This window comes from Penicillium verrucosum, assembly GCF_028828655.1.
Source record: "Penicillium verrucosum strain IBT 35672 chromosome Unknown utg000001l_segment0_segment0, whole genome shotgun sequence".
NCBI lineage: Eukaryota > Fungi > Ascomycota > Eurotiomycetes > Eurotiales > Aspergillaceae > Penicillium > Penicillium verrucosum.
The window spans coordinates 5584278-5600300 of NW_026643210.1; the positions used below are offsets into that span (position 1 = coordinate 5584278).

General features: G+C 47.2%; 7 protein-coding genes across 7 annotated transcripts; 3 read left to right on the forward strand and 4 right to left on the reverse strand.

Moving 5' to 3' along the window:
• Window positions 1–487: 487 nt before the first annotated feature.
• Window positions 488–2423, forward strand: N7516_002063 (uncharacterized protein; the record flags this gene model as incomplete). Its single annotated transcript, XM_057214783.1, has 10 exons — window positions 488–630; window positions 700–713; window positions 778–850; window positions 905–1236; window positions 1311–1454; window positions 1532–1764; window positions 1823–2020; window positions 2080–2107; window positions 2175–2290; window positions 2340–2423. The coding sequence occupies 10 exons, from the start codon at window positions 488–490 to the stop codon at window positions 2421–2423; spliced, it is 1365 nt and encodes a 454-aa protein (XP_057076666.1).
• A 760-nt stretch (window positions 2424–3183) lies between these two features.
• Window positions 3184–4832, reverse strand: N7516_002064 (uncharacterized protein; the record flags this gene model as incomplete). Its single annotated transcript, XM_057214784.1, has 3 exons — window positions 3184–3216; window positions 3284–4718; window positions 4777–4832. 3 exons carry the CDS (start codon window positions 4830–4832, stop codon window positions 3184–3186), a joined length of 1524 nt encoding a protein of 507 aa, XP_057076667.1.
• A 789-nt stretch (window positions 4833–5621) lies between these two features.
• On the reverse strand, window positions 5622–8118 carry N7516_002065 (uncharacterized protein; the record flags this gene model as incomplete). The annotated part of the gene is made up of 3 exons (XM_057214785.1): window positions 5622–7496; window positions 7555–7757; window positions 7812–8118. 3 exons carry the CDS (start codon window positions 8116–8118, stop codon window positions 5622–5624), a joined length of 2385 nt encoding a protein of 794 aa, XP_057076668.1.
• Window positions 8119–10076: 1958 nt separating this feature from the next.
• Window positions 10077–10733, forward strand: N7516_002066 (glutathione S-transferase family protein; the record flags this gene model as incomplete). Its single annotated transcript, XM_057214786.1, has 1 exon — window positions 10077–10733. The coding sequence occupies one exon, from the start codon at window positions 10077–10079 to the stop codon at window positions 10731–10733; it is 657 nt and encodes a 218-aa protein (XP_057076669.1).
• A 949-nt stretch (window positions 10734–11682) lies between these two features.
• Window positions 11683–12191, reverse strand: N7516_002067 (uncharacterized protein; the record flags this gene model as incomplete). The annotated part of the gene is made up of 2 exons (XM_057214787.1): window positions 11683–11884; window positions 11932–12191. 2 exons carry the CDS (start codon window positions 12189–12191, stop codon window positions 11683–11685), a joined length of 462 nt encoding a protein of 153 aa, XP_057076670.1.
• A 248-nt stretch (window positions 12192–12439) lies between these two features.
• Window positions 12440–14127, reverse strand: N7516_002068 (uncharacterized protein; the record flags this gene model as incomplete). The annotated part of the gene is made up of 3 exons (XM_057214788.1): window positions 12440–12712; window positions 13876–14052; window positions 14080–14127. The coding sequence occupies 3 exons, from the start codon at window positions 14125–14127 to the stop codon at window positions 12440–12442; spliced, it is 498 nt and encodes a 165-aa protein (XP_057076671.1).
• Window positions 14128–14958: 831 nt separating this feature from the next.
• On the forward strand, window positions 14959–15888 carry N7516_002069 (uncharacterized protein; the record flags this gene model as incomplete). The annotated part of the gene is made up of 1 exon (XM_057214789.1): window positions 14959–15888. One exon carries the CDS (start codon window positions 14959–14961, stop codon window positions 15886–15888), a length of 930 nt encoding a protein of 309 aa, XP_057076672.1.
• Window positions 15889–16023: the final 135 nt, after the last annotated feature.

A 16023-nucleotide genomic window follows, 5' to 3' on the forward strand; every position in this document is an offset into this window, starting at 1 on the left:
TTTCGATTTCATTTCTTTGATTCATCTGGAGAAGATTTCGCTCTGAACTGAGCATCTCATCTCCACTGACACTTCACCCTAGAAGAAGGCAGTCCCTCTACCGACCAGACGGCTTGAAAACACCCAAAGCGATATATCATACTTGTTCGACTTAGTTTTTCTAACCGGTATATACTATATAGTTAGGTAGATACCTAGCCAAAATATATATTATCAAGGTCACTCTTCAAACCCCATTATGATTGAAGCCGTAGACATGGCCGCATCCGGCAATGAAACTGAGTCGGGCCGATCATTTTTTCGGGAAACTGTCGGCTCCACCTGAGTTCCCCGGAGCGCTTTCAGAGTTTTTTTTTTTTGGAGCTTGGCCGGGGTTACCCGATTCTTCTTAGTCTTCGAAACATATTGAAACAGTTGGAGCTTATCAATTTTTTTTCAAGTTAGGGTCTAGAGTCTTGACCTGACTGACTCCTCGTGGAAAGTCATTATGTTTGACGGAAAGAATGCCGCGGACGGCAAGGTCGATGGATCCCCCGAAAATGACTTGGAGAAAAAATTGGACGCGAAGCAATTGGAGCCCTTTGGAAATGAAGAAACTGCGGAGATCAAGTATCGGACTATGAAATGGTGGTATGTTATTATTGTCTACATAAAGACTGTGAATTCGATCATGGACATGGCTAATCATCCTCCCAACAGGCACTGTGGAATGCGTGAGTAGCTAAATTTGAGATATCATGCATATCGAAAGCTTCGACTTCTAACATCAAATTCCAGTCATGATTGCTGAGAATGTCTCTGTTGGAATTCTGTCTTTGCCATCCGCAGTCGCTACCCTTGGAATGGTTCCGTATGTAATTCTTTTGATAGCTTTCGAGGCCCCATGACTAACACTTTTGAACAGTGCTGCTATCATGATTCTGTTTGTCTCTGCTCTTTCATGGTATACCGGCTATGTCATTGGCCAATTCAAACTTCGTCATCCCGAGGTTCACAGCATGGGAGACGCCGGCGAGATCTTGATGGGTCCTTTCGGCCGTGAGTTGCTGGGACTCGGCCAGCTTCTGCTGTTGATCTTCCTCATGGCGAGTAACATTCTGATGTTCAACATCTTGATGAATGTATTGACCGATCACGGTACTTGCACGTTGGTGTTTGGTGTTGTTGGACTGATCATCTGCTTTTTGGGCGCTTTGCCTCGTACTATGGACAAGGTCTATTGGATGTCTGTCATCTGTGAGTATAGTCCATATTCAGTGCAGTCATGACACTGTTCAACCCAGAGGAGAACTCAACTGATCGGTACCTAGCATTCTTGAGTGTCTTTGTTGCGACAGTGTTGACCATGATCACCGTGGGTGTCGAGAGCAAAGGACATATCAAGAACGAAGCCACCACGGATGTCAGCTTCCGCGACGGCTTTTTGGCAGTGACAAACATCGTTTTCGCTTACCGTACGTGAAGCACCAAATGATGCTAGTCATCAGCACCTAACAAAGTAAACCGAGCTAATCCAAGGACAATCTTATAGTCGCTCACGTTGCGTACTTTGGCTTCATGTCTGAGACAGAAGACCCACGCACATTCAACAAGTCACTCGCCATGCTTCAAATCGTCGACACCGTCCTGTACCTTGTTAGTGCACTGATCATCTATCATTACGTGGGACCGGAAACGGCCACCAGCCCCGGTGTCCAATCCCCTGCCATTCTCTCCCTGAGCCCGTTGATGAGCAAGATTGCCTGGGGTATTTCAATCCCGACGGTGAGTTTAACCTTTTAATCCGCCTGTTTTCCGTATCCACCTTACTGATTCAATACAGACCATCCTTTCCGGAGTTGTCTTGGGTCACGTCGCGTGCAAATACATTTACGTGCGTATGTTCCGTGGATCCGACAAGATGCACAACCGAAGCTTCCTGTCGATTGGATCCTGGGTCGGTATCTGTCTCGCAGTGTGGGTTGTTGCCTGGATCGTGGCGGAATCCATCCCGGTATTCAATGATCTACTGAGTCTAATTGTAAGTCTTTCATCCAATCTCAATTTGACTCCGAGCGTTGGCTGATGCAGAAATTACAGAGTGCGGTCTTTGGAAGTTGGTTCAGCTGTAAGATTGATCCCCCTCTACCCATTATCGAATTTCTCCAGATCTAAACAATACTGACTTTGATTAGTCGGACTCCCTGCGATCTTCTGGTTCTATATGAACAAAGGCCGTTACTTCCAGAACTGGAAGAAGGCTGTTTTGACGATTGTCAATGTTTTCGTCTTGGCCATTGCCTTTGCTATTGTAAGTTTTCTGCTGCTTGATTTTGTTTATGGTGGTTAATCCTTTCTAGTGCGGGTTGGGATTATGGGTTTCAGGAGTCGCAATTCACGAAGACTCTGTTTCCAAAAGTTGGACTTGTGCCAATAATGCGTGATTTGGCAGCGATGAACCTTGAAGGAAGACGCTTCTCCCAAAAAGTACATAGATTACATAGATTCACTGTTTAGATTTAGATCTGTTCGACTACATACTCAGGCTTCTCTTATAGGCCACGGCCTTTGAGCATAATACCATGATGCATTTGGGGTTGTCTCTCTTAGGTTGGTTTAAGCTTCCAACTAAGGGAAGATTATAATTACAAGATTGCTATGCAGGGTTGAGTAGCTGTTACCGCTGAATTCTCCTCTTTCGGCGGTGAGTTTCTAATTTCTCGTAGATAACGATAAAAAGATGGAGTAAAAAGATATAACAAGACAAAAAATAAGAATTATACTTGCAGAAGAATAACGAATGAATTTGCTAAGCGATGGTGAAACAGATGGTGAAAAGAGTGGGGAAAGGCTGAGGGAACTGAGGTAAATGGTTGATAGTTGTTAGGAGAGGTCTACGTGGTGGACGTCGAAGTGCATTGTGCAATGTGAGATTGATTGAGCAGAGAGTTTTAAAAGTTGAGTTACAGAGTAAGAAATCCAACAATAGTATTATTTCATTGATTTCTATCGGATAAATCAATACTGCGCTTGGATAGGTTTAGAGTCAAAATTTGCCTTCAGTCACTCTTTTTTTGGCTTCCTCGGCCAGTTGATGAACTGGAGGAAGTATCTCGACTTCGAGGAAGCCGAGGGTTCGTACACGAGAACTACGACGATGAGATTAATCACACAGGCGAACAACATGTGCGACCTCCCATATAATTAGACCGTTATTTCACCGAGCAAAAGAAGAATCTGTTTAGTCGTTAGTCCCGCTGAATTTCTCTCGTTACATCCATACAAGGAATGGACAGTACTATACCTTCTCAATGTATTTAACCCCAATCAGGATGCCGTCACCATCCTCAAACTCGCTCTCATCGCCAAAATCTTCGTTCGTTTGATCCATGCAAGTTAGACAGTTAACAACGACCTGCGTGTACATCTCTCCCATCCTGATCGGTAGCTGTTTCTTCGCCAACGTCATAAAGTGATCTTTAAGCGAACTGTCTCTATTGAAGGCCGAAGGATCACAGTTGACACCAGCTAGTAGCGAAACATTTGCGTCTCCTTCGCTACTCACGAGTGAATCCCAAAGTCCTATCTCGAGGAGGCATACACCGAGGCTGTATATATCATGCTGCATGACATAGTCCACGCGGGGATTGCTTCCTTGTCGATCAGGATGTTGGTAAATGTTCTCAGACCAAATGGAGTTGCCCAGTCGTAATGTTTTGTTTTCAGCCATGCGAAATGCTCTGAATCCTAGCAGGTATAATAGGCCTAGATGGGGTCCAGCGCCTTCGAAAATCAAAATAGTCTCTGGGCGAATATTCTTATGCACAAATTCTAGGACATGGATGTAGCTGACTGATGTGGCAAGCTGCTTAGCAAGGCTGAACCTGTCACTAAGAGAATGGGTTGCTCGGGAGAGAAGGTGGCTCCGAAGGCTCTGGGGTTTCTGATATCCTTGGGGGAAGTTGAAGATGAAGTCGAATGAGAGCAACTGCTTAGTGCTTGGGTCCGTTATGCGAGCCACGCCATGGCATTTAAGCAGATGAAATCCATTCGCATCGACCTGTTGAAGTCTCATAGCTAGGCTTCGGACATTCTTTGAGAATGTGGTGGCGTCTTTTCTAGACGAACAGTCCGCAGAATCTAAGATAAACGTACCGACGCCCGCGATCTCGATGACTTCTGATGTTGAATATGGAATTTCAGAACGTCTAGCAGACTGAAGCTTGCTTCCGGAAAGGAAAATTGTAGTCTCTCGTTGTAGCTCTGGTCGTAACGCGCTCCGTACATGCCTAGCAACAGATAACTTCTCGGTTCCTATGCGCTTGACCAACGCTTTGTCAATAGCCTCATCGGCCATTAGCAAAACCAAGTACCACGTCGTATCGAACTCATTTTGCCACACTCGCAGATTCTGGATTGCCCTATCCAGCGATTCCTTTTTCAACAAAGCATATTTCGCTGCTTTCGACTTTCCTAACAGCCGACTTCCGCTCTTAGCGGCCTGATTGTCAAGTTTGCTGAGCTCCCTCACAGCGGCCTCTAGCTTTTTCTCGAAATGACGAAGCATGCGGCTCTGGAGATCCCGGTAGTTCTCGCTAAGTCTATCCCACACACGACGTAGGAAGGCTAATTGTTCTGATGTTTTGGCCCAAGCAGCGTCGATAGCAAGTTTCCGCTCTTCGACCTCTTCATTGGCATGTTTGAAATCCTTGTATGCGGTCACAATGGCCTTTCCGTATCTGAAGAACATTAGCACGGGGCGATGCGCAGTGGCCTGTATATACTATAACCACGTACCTTAAACATAAATCAATGATACCGGGCAAAGCAAGCCCAATCTCTAAGCCGCTCATGGTATATTAATGGGTATGCTCCTTGATCTTCAGTATTCGATGAAGCTTAGAAAGCTAAGGATTTCTTTTGAGGGATATAGCGCCCTCGCTCAGCCTCACTAGGTTGACACGTCGAGGATCACATGAGAGCCAAGTGCCCTGCAGCTACTATAGCCGCATGATATTCCACCAATAGGCACTGCTTGCCAAATGTACTTTGCTGTGGTGACTCGGATGCAGACTAACAAAGGGATCATATATCTCTACCTATAAATAACACTGTCCGCAACTCTTTATCTTACACATTCTCATCTCCCATGATTTGTTCATCATTGACCAAAAGCTCATCCTGACGCCCTGGATTAATATATGCATCTCTCACACATAGGCCTTATCTCCATTTCGCCATTCATACCTTTTGTTGAGCAAAGAAGATGGGCAAGATCAAATGAATTGCAGGCCTAGAAAGCTATAAAAGAATTGGGAGAATTGCCAGTCATCTCTTCTACCCATCCCTCAAAAAGAGTATCGTGTTCCTGGCAACTCAGAGCTCAACAAATCCAAGCTGCCAAAAAAACCTAGTGTCGTCCAAAATAGGCAGTCAAGGAAGTATGGGCCATCGTTCCTCAAGTATTTGATATTTCCAATCCGCGACATGACTTCCAAAGGGAAATAAAAAGATCAATTGAACCATTCAATACAGCGTGTCATTCGATGGAAATGAGTACAGGAGATTGGACCTTTCACCGCGAATGACAGTTGTCACGGTAGAAGGGGGGACCTATGCATTGCGGACAAGATGACGGTGCATTATTGGAAAAATCGACTAAAGCGGTTGGGCTTGCGTGTCGTTAATGGTGAACTGGAACGAGCAACATCGCGTAGGTAACCCAGAGATTCCAGTGTATCTTCGTGGTTTGCACCAATGGCTTCACTGCGCCCTTTCCAGGCTTTTCGGAGTACAATATAAGCCTCGGCGTACTTTCTCTGAGATTTAAGAATTAGGCCTAGGGTGTGAAGAGACCTGAGGGTTGTCGGGTGGCTTGCTCCAAACATTTCCCCGTAACCCATGTAAACCTGACGTTGTAATGCTTTTGCTTTGGACCACTTGTGTTGCAAAATGAGATTCATACTCAGGTGGTCAAGAGACTGTAGTGTACTAAAATCGTCGACTCCAAGCGTTTCTTTACGCCCCTCCCAGGCCTGCCGAAATAACGCTTCGGCTTGAGTATGCTTTCCCTGGAGGTCAAGTGCTCTGGCTAGGTTATGAAGTAACCCAAGGGTTGTCTCATCTTTTGCTCCAAGCGCTTCTCTGCATGCCTTCCGGGCTTGCCTGTATAGTTCCTCGGCGTCAGCATGCTTTTCCTGGTCGGTAAGAGCATCGCCTAATTCACGAAGAGAGGCCAGCGTGTCTTCATGGGCTTCTCCTAAAGCCCGCTTCCGCCCTTCCCAGGCGTCCCGGTACGCGAGTTCGGCTTCGGCATACTTATTTTGATAGCGAAGAGCATTGCCCAAGTAATGAAGGGAGGCCAGCGTGTCTTCATGGGCTTCTCCTAAAGCCCGCTTCCGCCCTTCCCAGGCGTCCCGGTACGCGAGTTCGGCTTCGGCATCCTTATGTTGACAGTTAAGAGCATTGCCTAATCTATGAAGGGAGGCCAGCGTGCCTTCATGGGCTTCTCCCAAGGCCCGCTTCCGCTCTTTCCAGACGTCCCGGTATATACTTTCGGCTTCGGTATACTTATTTTGTTTGTGAAGAACATCGCCTAATCTATAAAGGGAGGCCAGCGTGTCTTCATGGGCTTCTCCCAAAACCCGCTTCCGTCCTACCCAGGCGTCCCGGTACGCGAGTTCGGCTTCGATATTCTTACGTTGACAGTTAAGAGCATTGCCTAACGAATGAAGACAGGCCAGAGTGTCTTCGTGATAGGCACCCAAAGCATGTTCGCGCAATTCAAAAGCCTTCTGGAGCACTTTCTGAGCGTCTGCATGCTTCTTTCGTCTCAGTAACGACAACCCTTTGTTATGAACCGTATTCAAGTCATCCGGCAGGCCAGAGATCGGAGTCTGTCTCGCAGATTTGGATTGCTGTAGGCCTGTGGATTTTCTCTGTGGCCTCCGTCCGGCCCAGCTTGTTTGGTCGTCAACTATTGCGGAAGAAACTTCTCCGTCATCCCAGCCTCTCGAAGCTTCCAGAGCAGTTCCTATTGGATTTGAACCCACTGTTTCAGAAAGGCCCATAGAAATTCCCGAGACCAGGTCGAAGGATGGTTGTTTCAACCATCCGTCTTGGAGAGCTTCTTTGGCCGACAACCGCTCTGTTGCATCTGCAGCCAAAAGACATTCGAGAAATCTTTGGCCCTCCTGGGTTACAGACCGAAGTTTGCGGTAGGGCGGGAAGTTGGAAGTCTGGACGTATAACGAGAGGCTGTTATCGCTCGGGAATGGATAGTCGTGGCAAAGGAGATAGAACACCATCACGCCCAGTGACCAAATATCAACCCGATGAGTGTACAGACGGAGTTTCTGCAAGCTCATACCAGGAGGGTATAATCCCCGTAATTCGGGTGCTTGATAAAGCGGAGTGCCCACCTTCGATTGCAAGGAGGCCCTTTCGTAGCGCTTGCTGACGCCGAAATCGCCAATTTTAACGTGCCAATTAGGCCCCTTGTTCACGACTAAGACGTTCTTATATAGTCAGCGACTTTGCGACCTAATCTGACCCAGTCAGTCCTAGGGAACATACCCCGGGTTTAAGATCTCGATGGACAAATTGATTGTCGTGCAGGCATTGAATACCCCGTAGAAGTTGGGCACAGATTTGCCGTGCTTCATTTTCCGGTAATGGGTTGTCGAGACAATGTTGAAGATCTCCCAGCTCCATATGTTCCATGGCAATGAAGATGAATTGCTGATCCTCGAACCACCCCAGGCATTCCACGAACAACCCTGAATACTAATCGATGTCAACATCCACAGAATGAGGTGATTTGAGCATAGTACCCACTCTTGGTCGAGAAAACTTCGCCATAGCCTCGAGTTCTTGATCACAGTAGATCTGTTTGGAAGGATCCGATGACTTCTTGATCACCTTCACAGCTCGCACCCTAGCCGGGCCTTCACTTGGTACACATTTTTCAATCCAGACTGTCCCGAATGTCCCTGCGCCAAGTTTCTTCCCTCTCTTCCATATTTCGACCTTACCAGTGGTTCCTTGGGCGTAGTCGGGTTGAAAGGTGGGGTGTGAGGTGCCGTCGGGGTGAACCTCGGCGTCGAGTTTCATATCATTCACGAGTTCTGTTCTTGTCATGGTTAGACGTAAGCCGGGATTGAAGTTTCACTCGTGAACTGTTATCGAAAACAAAGACAGCGCCCCCTCTCGCTCAGCCGCACCAGCCTGACTCGTGTAGAGTCACGTGGGATAATCCCATGGCATAAGGAGGAGAGCGCGAAGAATGCATAAATGCACCTAGTCGCATGATTATGCACCAATAGGCACTGCTTGCCTTTCATAGCTCGCTGTGTCAGATGCCAAACTCGTCGAGGCGCTTACGCCAAAGTCGCGGGTAGATATAAATGGAACTAAGGAGTTGGCTGTGCTTTGGTGTTGTTATTGGCGGACGAGGCGTTATAGTAGTAAATTTAGTCTTTCCGCCCAATGGTGGGTATAGTGTGGAGACCAAAGACATAGGCGCGACGCCCTTAGGAATGATAGAAAAATTGGGCATGGGCGGAAGTAGGGGGTGTGTGGGATGAAATTCAGCAAAGCAACAAACAGCCTAAAAGGGCCTCACTTGCGGCCATTTCTGGAAGCCGGTTTGCCATCTGCCAACTTATACAAGTTTTCTTGGTGACTGAAGTAATGATGAGAACCAATAGAGCCATAAAGTGGCTGATAATCTAGGGACAATATCCACCATGTTTACTGTCGCTGTGCTCTTTCCAGTTTCTTTTAACATTATTTTATAAACACGCCAATAACTAATATGGCTAGCAATGTTAAGTTTGCCTCTCTACAGCATAGTTTACTTTCTCGCTATTGGAAGCTGGTGAAGCTACTGAGCCCAGAGAGAGAGAGAGAAAGGTCAATTTCTACAAACATGCAGAGAGCGCTACTTATGTGGGGTGCCTAACAATTATGCCTGATCAATCAGGTGTCCGTCACAACAGCAGCCTAAACCAAAATCCCTACCCCGACTCCGCGCTTTTTGCTAGTTGCAGTTTGCTATAATCATTTCTATCTAATTAAAATAATTGTGTACATCCTATGCATTCTATCTAGTCTTCAGGTTAGCCTTCAAGTCTGTCGATTTAGCTTGGTTGAGTCTGAATCGGATTCCCAAACTGTGACAATGGTGGTTGAACCTTCTGCCTTAGACCTCGCGTTAAATCATATCGCCTTCCTGCTAGAAAAAGAAAGAAAAAAAAGCTAGCATCGGCCGACTATATAAGTAAATATAACAGATCAAGGAAACGAGCAGGAAACACCGGTGATCGTCTTCAGAATATCATGCGCTCACTACCAAACACCGATTCTCCGGTGGCGTTTTTCTCGGCCAGGTCTCAAAGACTTCTTCCCGGAGTAACTACTAAAAGAAACAGAAAATGCAAAGTCCAGCCATTGGATAAGATCAATGTCATCCACCTCGACTTGACGTTGAAGAATATTTCCACTTGCCGGAACCTGCGCGGTGTTCGGTGTCTGAGCGAGAACGGAGCAAGATGGCAATCAGATCATGGTGGGAACCAATCCAAGTGAGTCTCGCCCGATTGGATAAAGGCTATGAGAAAGCGTCTCGGATAGGGTCAGGAAACATCTCTAACCCAAGTAGGAGTTACTTAAACAGGTTAACACAAGTATATAACTAACTAGTTATATGTCTGGATATACATGTGTCGTATACCACTTCCTGATCGGATTTGGAGCCTCCCCGAAGCCTGTGTGCGGGCAAGCCGTGAAGGGGCTGACACTAATCCGGTAGGCAGCCTCCGACAGACTTGACACCCTTAAGGCGTGTAGTTTTGACGATAACGGTGAATGAACCCAGATTCTCCGTTACGACTAATGTTTTGAAAGGACCAGACCCCGAGATCAAACTCCCGGCCTTCGGTGGGCACTCTCGGCATTGGTGTCCTTTTTCTAATCACATTGTATGTGCCTTTATATCAATATAAGTAGAATAGAATCTTCCATTGCGCCTTTGATTCCTCCCAAGCCCCAAGAGTCCGAGTTTGTTGTCTTGTCTCAAGCCATTCCTCCTTTTCAAAATGCAGCCAATCACCCTCTACTCGCACCAATACGGCCCAAACCCCTGGAAGGTGGCTCTCATCCTCGAGGAACTGAACATCCCATACAAAACACAGTTTGTCGACTTTTCCGAAGTCAAAAAAGATCCCTATGTCAAACTCAACCCAAATGGCCGCCTCCCCACCATCGATGATCCCAACACCGGCCTCCAAATTTGGGAGTCAGGAGCGATTGTTGAATATCTCAGCGAGACGTACGACAAAGACCACCGTATTAGCTACAACACTTCTTCAGAGCATTGGCAGTTGAAACAATGGCTGTTCTTTCAAGTCTCAGGCCAGGCGCCATACTACGGTCAGGCGTCGTGGTTCAAAAATTTCCACCCGGAGAAAATCCAAAGTGCCATTGATCGATACGTCAACGAAATACACAGAGTTACCGAAGTGCTTGAATCAGTCTTGAAAACTCGAGAATGGTTGGTCGGTGACAAGTGTACATACGCTGATCTGTCTTTCATTGCCTGGCAGCGATGGGCCCCTCGCTATGGTGGCGAAGATATCTACGAGAAGTTCCCTCACGTGGGTGCGTGGATGGAGAGGATGAAGACGAGACCCTCGGTCCAAAAAGTCCTCGCCGACCAGGATCGCGCTATGGCAGAAGTCGAGAGGAACCAATGATTCCAGCGTCTTGGTATGATGTGACAAAGCTGGTTTTGGGGTGCGAAGGTGGCAGTGGTAAAGATTGAATTTACATATCTTAAACATACCTAGGTACATTGTGGCTTCATCTACTTACCTGTAGACCTCAACACTGAGAACAATGGTGATGACGAATAGATGAGAACGATGATTTCGAGGGTGAAAAACAATGCAGATAGATGATCTGCAGGTTGTGCAGATGAGAGAGGTGCTGTGGGAAGAAAACTCTGTTGGCGGGGTGATAAGCAAGCAAACAATGCTAGCAAAAACCACCTAGTTTTAAGCAAAGTGTTGTTGGGAGAATGATCCCGCGCATTGAAGCCAGAATCCAGGCGATGCAGGAGAGCTTTGACACCAACATGACGGGGATGTAGCAAGTTTTAGACGGTTTCAAGGAGGTCCTCGGATGAGAGGATTCGGCTTAAGTAGTTGCCAAGTTATATCGAGAGAACAGTGCTCTTTTACCATTATCTCTACATCTTGCTGCAGTAGATGTAAGTGCACTTGCCGACGTGCTACCAGTGTATTGCCATTATACTGCTATTGTGTTGCTCGGGTATTCCCAGGTCGTTGGCAGGGTTGTCGGTGACTACCAAAGGGCCAGCCAAGAGGTTACCCCAGCAGTTCTAGGACTCAAAGCCGCAGTGATATAGTGCAAATGCATCGCAGCGCAGACGGATCAATAGGGTAGTGGATGATTCGTTTTGGGGGCGTTCCAAGCCCTTTGAATGTGCATCGTTGGACGTTGTAGGCTTAGCCTATCATTTATTGGGGTCGAGGTGATAACGACTTGGGGATGATTGCTTAGAACAATAACTCCTAAGTGAACATGTTGAGCTTCGATTCACGGAGGAAATGAGGAGTCGACTATCAGTATAACAATTCTCAGCGCAATACCCACGCTAGACCACCCTGACTAAATGAAACATTATGGCGGTACCCCATCAGTATCAGCTAACGGATCAAAGTTGGCAACCAAGCCGCCCCACATATGCACTAACTCTTCACAATTCGTGCACAAAGCTCTCACATTTTTCCACACTGCTCCTGACAGATTGTCCTCGTATGCTGGAATGACCCCACGGTTCCGTAACGCAATCCCGTGGACTGCGGCGGAGTTGGTGTTGCCCCTATCTGGTCAGTATAGAGTATGCCCTAAGGCTGTGGGTAGACTCACTTAAGGACCTTGAGGAGCGGATATACCTCAGCACAATTGCCGAACGGAATCTTGATCCCATCTAGACGATACTGAGGACTATCCGTCATAGTGTAGCTTTTTGCAGCCATGTCATCATCATTGATGAGGTTGAATCGGGCTTTCCTTACTTCGGTTGCCCACATTAGTGGGTTGACGATGCAGCGGTATCCTTTGATAGATGCGCCTAAACCGAATTTGCCCTTGCCTGGGCCAGAAGCTACCCATGTACTATTATACATGGTTGGGGGCAATCGGATCTTACTCCCTTCTTAGACGGAAGAAGCCTTCTATCACAATACGTATAATATAGGACTCACTATATAGGTATAGGGACTTCTAAAGTGAATTGAATCTGAACTGAATCTGAACTGAATCTGAATTGAATTCAAAGAAAATTGGCAGATCTTGAAAATGGCTTGCTTGCAATCCGTGAACTGGCTTCGACGGAGACCAACAGAGACGTTAGGGTATGGAGCTGAGATGTTCTTTAAACTTTCGTGGAGTGGAGCGTGGACGGGGAGCTGACACTTTTGCTGAATGGTATGTCTATTATGACCAGTGTTTCTGCGTTTAACATCAACCCAGCGTAGTTCATCAGGATAGGGACAATGCCTTTTTGAATACTGCCCTCATTTCCGTCAATCTGAAGGATCACGTTGAAGGAATTCAGGGTTCTGCTTGGAAGGTCCTGCCAATTCGCTGGGCGGTCCTCGAGTTGTGCTATCATCGTGCGGTATTCTGTTGGCTTTTGAAAGGATTGCTATGCAATCGTATACTGGAGAGCAAGATACACATGCCATGTTAGGAATATCATGGTCAGCTCCGGTCATCTTCCATAGCATCGATGTTATCTTGCTATCATTCATGTTATACTCCAACATCATTTGTATAGAGTCACTCTCTATGTTTGGCATCTGCGTCTTGTCCGGAGCACCTAACTGCTTTGCCACTACACCTAGACCGAGTTGAGGATATCTATCGCGCTGCGTCCTATCCAGATACAAGTAAAGGTCCCGTGGCAGACAATACTAGTGAGTTCACCCGCACGGAGCTGCGTGACAAGGTTCCTCAGAGATATTTCGATGTTAAGATGACCTTCAACTGGGACGGTCAGGAATCCCAATATCTTAAGGTCGATGATGCTGTTATCCCGTACGTGCCTCCTCCCAAGCCCCAGGCAGGTAGAAAGGCCGGACCTAACAAATATGGTAGTGGGTATGTCTATGCATCCCTTCCTAGGGTCCTCCTTGACCATATCATCAACGAGGCTGCTGTACACGGATACCATGTTATTGCTGGCGAGCCCAGGATGCCCAGTACAGCAGCCTCGTTGATGATATGGTCAAGGAGGACCCTAGGAAGGGATGCATAGACATACCCACTACCATATTTGTTAGGTCCGGCCTTTCTACCTGCCTGGGGCTTGGGAGGAGGCACGTACGGGATAACAGCATCATCGACCTTAACCGTTCGGCTGATGAAGCACAGCGTACTATCTTCAAGTGCTTCAACTGTCCACTAGACTCATCGCGGCTTGACTTCGATAGCTCCCCGTCAAGACCGTCTTCTGTGTGGAGTTCTCCTAGACGCAGGAGAGAAAGCACACAAAGTACCCCTGTACCCGCGCGACGTGAAGTCGGCAGCGCATCCTGCGTATATATCTCGAAGGCACAGCGACTTAAGGTCGCCCGAATGTACACTCGACAGGCCATCGTTCTGCCGTGCGCTATTTTCAGTGATCATGGCTACCCGCAAGGCCCAAGACGCAGCGAGGGAGAGAGATCGCGATCTCCTGGTAAAGGACTTGAACTTACTTAACATTAGCGTTGCAGAGGCATAGCAGCGTTGACTATAGAGCGCTTCGCTAGCCACGGGTAATAGTGTTCAACGGTCTCTGCTGTACGCCTCTCGCTATCAATAGACGGGGATAGCCCAGTGACTTGTAGTAAACTGTGGTGGATTTTGGAGTATTTTCTGCGGAGGATTGCTTCTGCCGTTTACGCCGGGCCGTTGGACTCGACGTTCGAACAGAGCTTTTGCCTGGAGGCGTTGAGCCTGGGATGGAGTCCGACATTTCTTCATCAATTCAAGGAGGTGACACTAAAGTGGGCGATGGGATGGGAAAACCAAGATATCTTGCAAGAGACAAGTTGTGCGCACAGAGTGAGGAGTCATCTTGGCCGAGAGTGAGGTGAAGGAAAGTGTGCAGAAGATGTGTTGAAGGGAGCAATTGATAGCAGTCATTTGCTACTAGCCTATTTAGGAAACAGGTACTACCTAGGTACCTAGGTACACCTGTGAACAATGGAAGTCACTTGCTACTAATCCTATTTAGGAGGTACTAGGTACCTACCTAGGTAGGTAACTAGGACACGAATCTTGGAACCTTGGAACCTTGGAATGCTGTGAAACTCAATATTTATGCTTAAGACATCCAAAGTACGATGCCACCAACTCTCACTTTCGAATCTCTGTTATCCTTACGGCTTGCAAATTGGAGACCGAGAAAATCTACGAGTATGGCATGATCCATGGATGTCTAATGCTACTGAAAAGGCCATTCCCCACATTAGTACTCCCAATCTCAGATTTTGGAAACCATCTAGGTAGTTTATATACTTGACAATCTCCATACTCCTCCCGAGGTCGGATCAGTCCACTCCGATGGACGTCTCGATGTCTCCGCTCGATGCCAGCGAGATCCCCGAATCCCCCGCTTTGGCGGAAGTGTCCCGCCTCACACCCCGCTTATCCCCACCATCTGCACGTACTTCCAAAATGAGAATCCTTTTGAGCTCCATGCTTCAAACTCGCTGCTTGAAGTGATCGTCAAAGGCTTTTCCTTTTATATAATTCATCGTCATAATCCGAATACCCCGCATTGTTTCCCCTTCTTGTTGCATTCCCCTCACACAGTGTGATCTGTCATGTCCTCCAATCCTGGTAACGGATATATATATTACATTAATCTCTACATAGTTAAACACCCATTTTCACAGAATCAATATGACCGCCGACACCTCAGCAGGAGTGAATGAGGACCAGCGAGCCTCGCTGACGTCCCGAGTCCTCCCTATAATGACCTTATCGGAGGGTTCAAGTCCGCTCACTCGCCCCCTGGCTCCAGTGGCCTCAGCATCTGCTCATGAGCGAGCAGAAGCACGATTCCAAGTTCAGGGAAAAGCTATAATCACCGGCGGAGCAGGAGCACTAGGTCTGGTCTCTGCACAGGCTCTCCTCGAGCACGGTCTTTCCTCACTATGTATTATGGATCTCCCCAGAACCTTGAAGACATCAGAAGAACAAATCCAATCATTAGCATCAAACTTCCCCTCTGCCAATATAACAACAGTTCCCCTGGACGTGACATCAATCGAGTCAATCGAAGCCGCATTCGAGCAGGCAAACAAAATAATGGAAGGAATCGACATCCTCTGCTGCTTCGCTGGGATCCCTGGCTGCCAGCCATCCCTCACAGTAACACCTGACCAATTCAACAAAGTGATGGACGTCAACCTAAACGGATCGTTCTTCTGTGCCCAAGCAGCAGCAAAGCACATGGAATCGTCACGCAAAGGCGGGTGTATCTTATTTACCGCTTCGATGTCGGCCCATTATACCAATTTCCCGCAGCCACAGGCTGCTTACAATGCTAGCAAGGCTGGTGTTGCGCATCTGACTCGAAACCTGGCTGCTGAATGGGCTGTTCATGGGATTCGGGTTAATAGTATTAGTCCCGGGTATATGGATACGATTCTTAATGCTGGGGATAGTTTGGCGGATGTTAGGAAGGTTTGGGATTCTCGTTGTCCGATGGGCCGGATGGGGGATCCTGAGGAGATTACTGGGCCTGTTGTTCTTATGTGTAGTCAGCGTGCTGGACGGTACATCACTGGCGCTGATATTGTTATTGATGGGGGGACTTTGACTCTGTGACAATGTAGTGAGAGTGTACATGATGGTCATGGAACTTGCATTCTATCTTCTCGCTTCTATTTCTTAAAATAGTTTCAGAAGGGGAGTATTCTTTTTATCAAGGCTTGTTCATTGGACCTTTAAATACAATTGATA